The 3,199-nt window shown below is 41.9% G+C and overlaps 1 protein-coding gene across 2 annotated transcripts in view; it reads left to right on the top strand.

The window, feature by feature from the left end:
* Positions 1 to 799: 799 nt before the first annotated feature.
* plpp3 (phospholipid phosphatase 3) overlaps positions 800 to 3,199 on the top strand; it is a 29,136-nt gene continuing 26,736 nt past the window's right edge. The window contains exon 1 of one of the 2 annotated variants that reach the window (XM_058073344.2): positions 800 to 1,230. In XM_058073344.2, coding sequence (XP_057929327.1) covers positions 1,095 to 1,230 — 136 coding nt within the window. In that variant the 5' untranslated portion in view covers positions 800 to 1,094. The remainder of the gene's footprint in view (positions 1,231 to 3,199) is intronic. The other variant, XM_058073343.2, reaches the window with a different exon arrangement.

Below are 3,199 nucleotides of genomic sequence, written 5' to 3'. Positions count from 1 at the left end.
GCCTCTCCCCGGCTTTTAAGGTGACCATTCCTGGACGCACTGTTTCCACCGTCTGGGTCACGCTCTCTCATATCGGCTAGTAATGTTTACATAAATATACGTACAGTATAAAACGTTATTTTGTACTGTATGTCGCTCGCAAACGTCGAATCACCTTGAATGGAAATGGTTGGTGAACAAAATCCCAGAAAAGTATTAGATGGACGGCTCAAGAAGTCTCAGTTGAAGTGATTTACGCTTTTGACCACAAGATGGCAGAGTAGTCCTATATTACAAAGTACGATCCAGCCATCGATACATTATCTCTAAGTTCACTAAAATTCACATTGACGTTGTTGTACTCAGTGAGGTTACATGATTCATTTTTTTTATTTTATATTGAAAACGTATTCAATGTATTCAATATGGTGGCAGACATGAGTACGGCCTGAAATATGTCACTCTTTGTGTAGTGAATGTATATAATACAGGCGTTTCACATTTTCAATTCATTTGCTGAAATAAACATAATACAAATATATTCAAATTTATTGAGATGCACATGTACCATCTGAGCGTGATCATATTTGCAAAGCTGCAATTTGTACCCAACATTGTATGAATGGAGAGCAAAACAAACCTTTAGGTGCGCGTGTCATACCGCCTTGTGTCCACTGGATGCGCAGTAGAACCGCTCAGCTGCATGTCGCTGTTCATAAAGTTTTCTTTGCTGGGTGGGATGGAGCTATGGGATGGAGGGCAGAGCCTTGGATCTGCTGGGGAAACTTGAAGAGAGAGAGCGAGAGAGAGGGGAGAGGGAGAGGCGGGCTAGAAGATATAACAAGAGCGTCTGTCGATGTGCGGCACTATTTTCACTTGCAAAGATTTAGAAAGTGGCGCAAGGCTTCCATTTATTATAGAGTCGCTGTTAACTTCATACTATTCATATTTGTTTTTTATTTTAATTCAGGAGCAAACCCGAAGAGTCACCATCAAATAACTCGCCTTTAATTATAATTTCTGCGGACTGAGAGTTTGCTTACACCCCGCAGCCTGGTGGTGGTGGTGGTGTGAGTGTGCGTGGAGATTTTGGAGCCGGAACGTGGAGTTGTCCAATGCAAAAGTACATGTATGAAAAAGCCATGGCCCAAGAGACAAGGAACGGTGGAACCTCCACGTTAAACAACAATGGTGTTGACAACAGCAAGAGGAAGCTCCTTATAGCACTGGACATCTTCTGTCTTCTCCTTGGTAAGTCCATACATACATTTATGTCTGTCATTCCTGAATTGTATGCACTTTACTCCAGACAAGGTATGGAAATGAATGAAGAGTTGAGGCTTTTGTAAAGCTTATCTTGTTAAAAAGTATTGCAAATGATCAAGCATAAAGCTCCTTATCATGGTGCTCCAGTGCAACAGAACATTATTCAATTGCATGTGATAAAAAAAAACACACCATTAAAAGTTAAGTAGTGACATTAATGCATGTTTTCTACATTTAAAGTCAGCATCTGACCGCTCACTTTATACATGCCAGTATGCATGTCCCGGGGGCATAAATGTTTTGAAGTGTTGTGACCTGCCCTTTAAATAGAACCCCCTTCCACCCCTTTTCTCTGCCCCTTTAAACTTTGCTCATTTGACCCCAAAGAAAGATTCAAAGGTGCCATTCCAGACAGACCTCCTTCACTTCCACCGATTTTGAAGCGAACCTTGTTTTTAAAACAATAATATATACATACTGTATATTTTAAATACTTTAAAGTATGTAAACCACTGTGTAAATGTATTGTTCTATTGATTGGGGTTAGCATCAATTCAATGTGTAGTTGTAGAACCATACTTTTTTCAGATAACTTTTAAAAAGAGTCATAAAGTTATTTTGTTTGTTGCTGTTGTACTGAGCAGGCAAGACAGATACCTGCATATAACTTTTTGTTGCAATACATTTCATTTCTGGTTCTATGGTTATCATCACATCTTTTGATATCCCTCTACAAACTGTCACCATTATTAAACCTGTTTAGCCAGAAGAGATACCGGTTCTATGGTCTTCATCACACTTTCAGCAGTGTTGTCATCTGTCATCCGCATGTAGAGTTAATACTGATGGTTCCAGTCATGCTCTTCCCAGAAATGATTCCCAGTTGTGTGACTTACAGGGCATTTGAGGTTCCACTGTATCTCGTGACATCAGTTGTAATTTGTTACGTTTATGTTGGATCCCCTGTAGCCAAATTAAACTTCTTATTGGCCGCCCGGTTACTTTTTACCTTCTCTTTCAAAGGATTAAGGCAATAGTGCTCCACTTTCATTCTCCCTCTCAGAACCTTGCATATCCTGAGCCAGCTTGCCCCCTCCACTTCGACCACTCCACTTCAGATGCTGTCAAAAGCGCTCCCTCTGCCGCCCTATCCCAGGGAATGCACGGAATAATTGCTTAAGCATGTGTTGTGGCGTGAGGGAATGCCTCTCTGATCTAATAGAGGAGAGGATGGAGGACCTGTGGCTGACCAGGCTTTAGCGGAGAGAGCAGGTGGGAGTAACACCGCCACAGAGAACTATGGAAAAAGCATCAAGGCCTCAGGAGTAGAAGTAGGAGTAAGCCAAACATGTGACACAGCCACATTTTACAAATGTTGCAATGTTGAGATGTTGCAAATGTCTTTTCACTGCCTTGTAGCAGAAGCTCGTAAACTTTCCTAGTGTGTCTTTCATCTGCTCTGGTTTAAAAAAAAAAAAAACATGGAACAAATTTCTGGCATAATGAGACTTCCTCAGGCTCAAGAACACACAAGGCTGTCAATGCAACAGACACTTTTGTCATGTTAAACACAATCTGGACGCCCCATGGTGATTGGTTGGCCCATTTGGAGTGGTCAGGGTGGGGCAGGGGGGTGAAAGGATGAGAGGGTGGGTGTGTCCTTAATGAGAAACAAGGAATGTGTGTGTGTGTGTGTGTCTGAAGGCCTCAGATTGTCCTGTTATAAAGAGAAAAGGTGCTCCCCATACATTAATGCATCTACCAGCTGGTGCACACACACACGTTTTAAATACACTGTCTATGGAGCCAGCAACACAACCTCAGGCAACAACCGTGCACATAAAAGGGGGCCTCTCTTGCATGCATTGCTTCTGGTAATAAGAGCTGCTAATGATTCATAAAGACACACACACACACACATGGGTAAAGACATGGCGACAACTACTGTTACAGA

Source organism: Doryrhamphus excisus, linkage group LG4 (genome assembly GCF_037039965.1).
Source record: "Doryrhamphus excisus strain RoL-2023G ecotype Guam linkage group LG4, RoL_Dexc_Guam_v1.1, whole genome shotgun sequence".
Taxonomy (NCBI): Eukaryota; Metazoa; Chordata; class Actinopteri; order Syngnathiformes; family Syngnathidae; genus Doryrhamphus; species Doryrhamphus excisus.
Note: the sequence above shows the minus strand (reverse complement) of the source record. Positions and strands in the feature narration are given on the sequence as shown.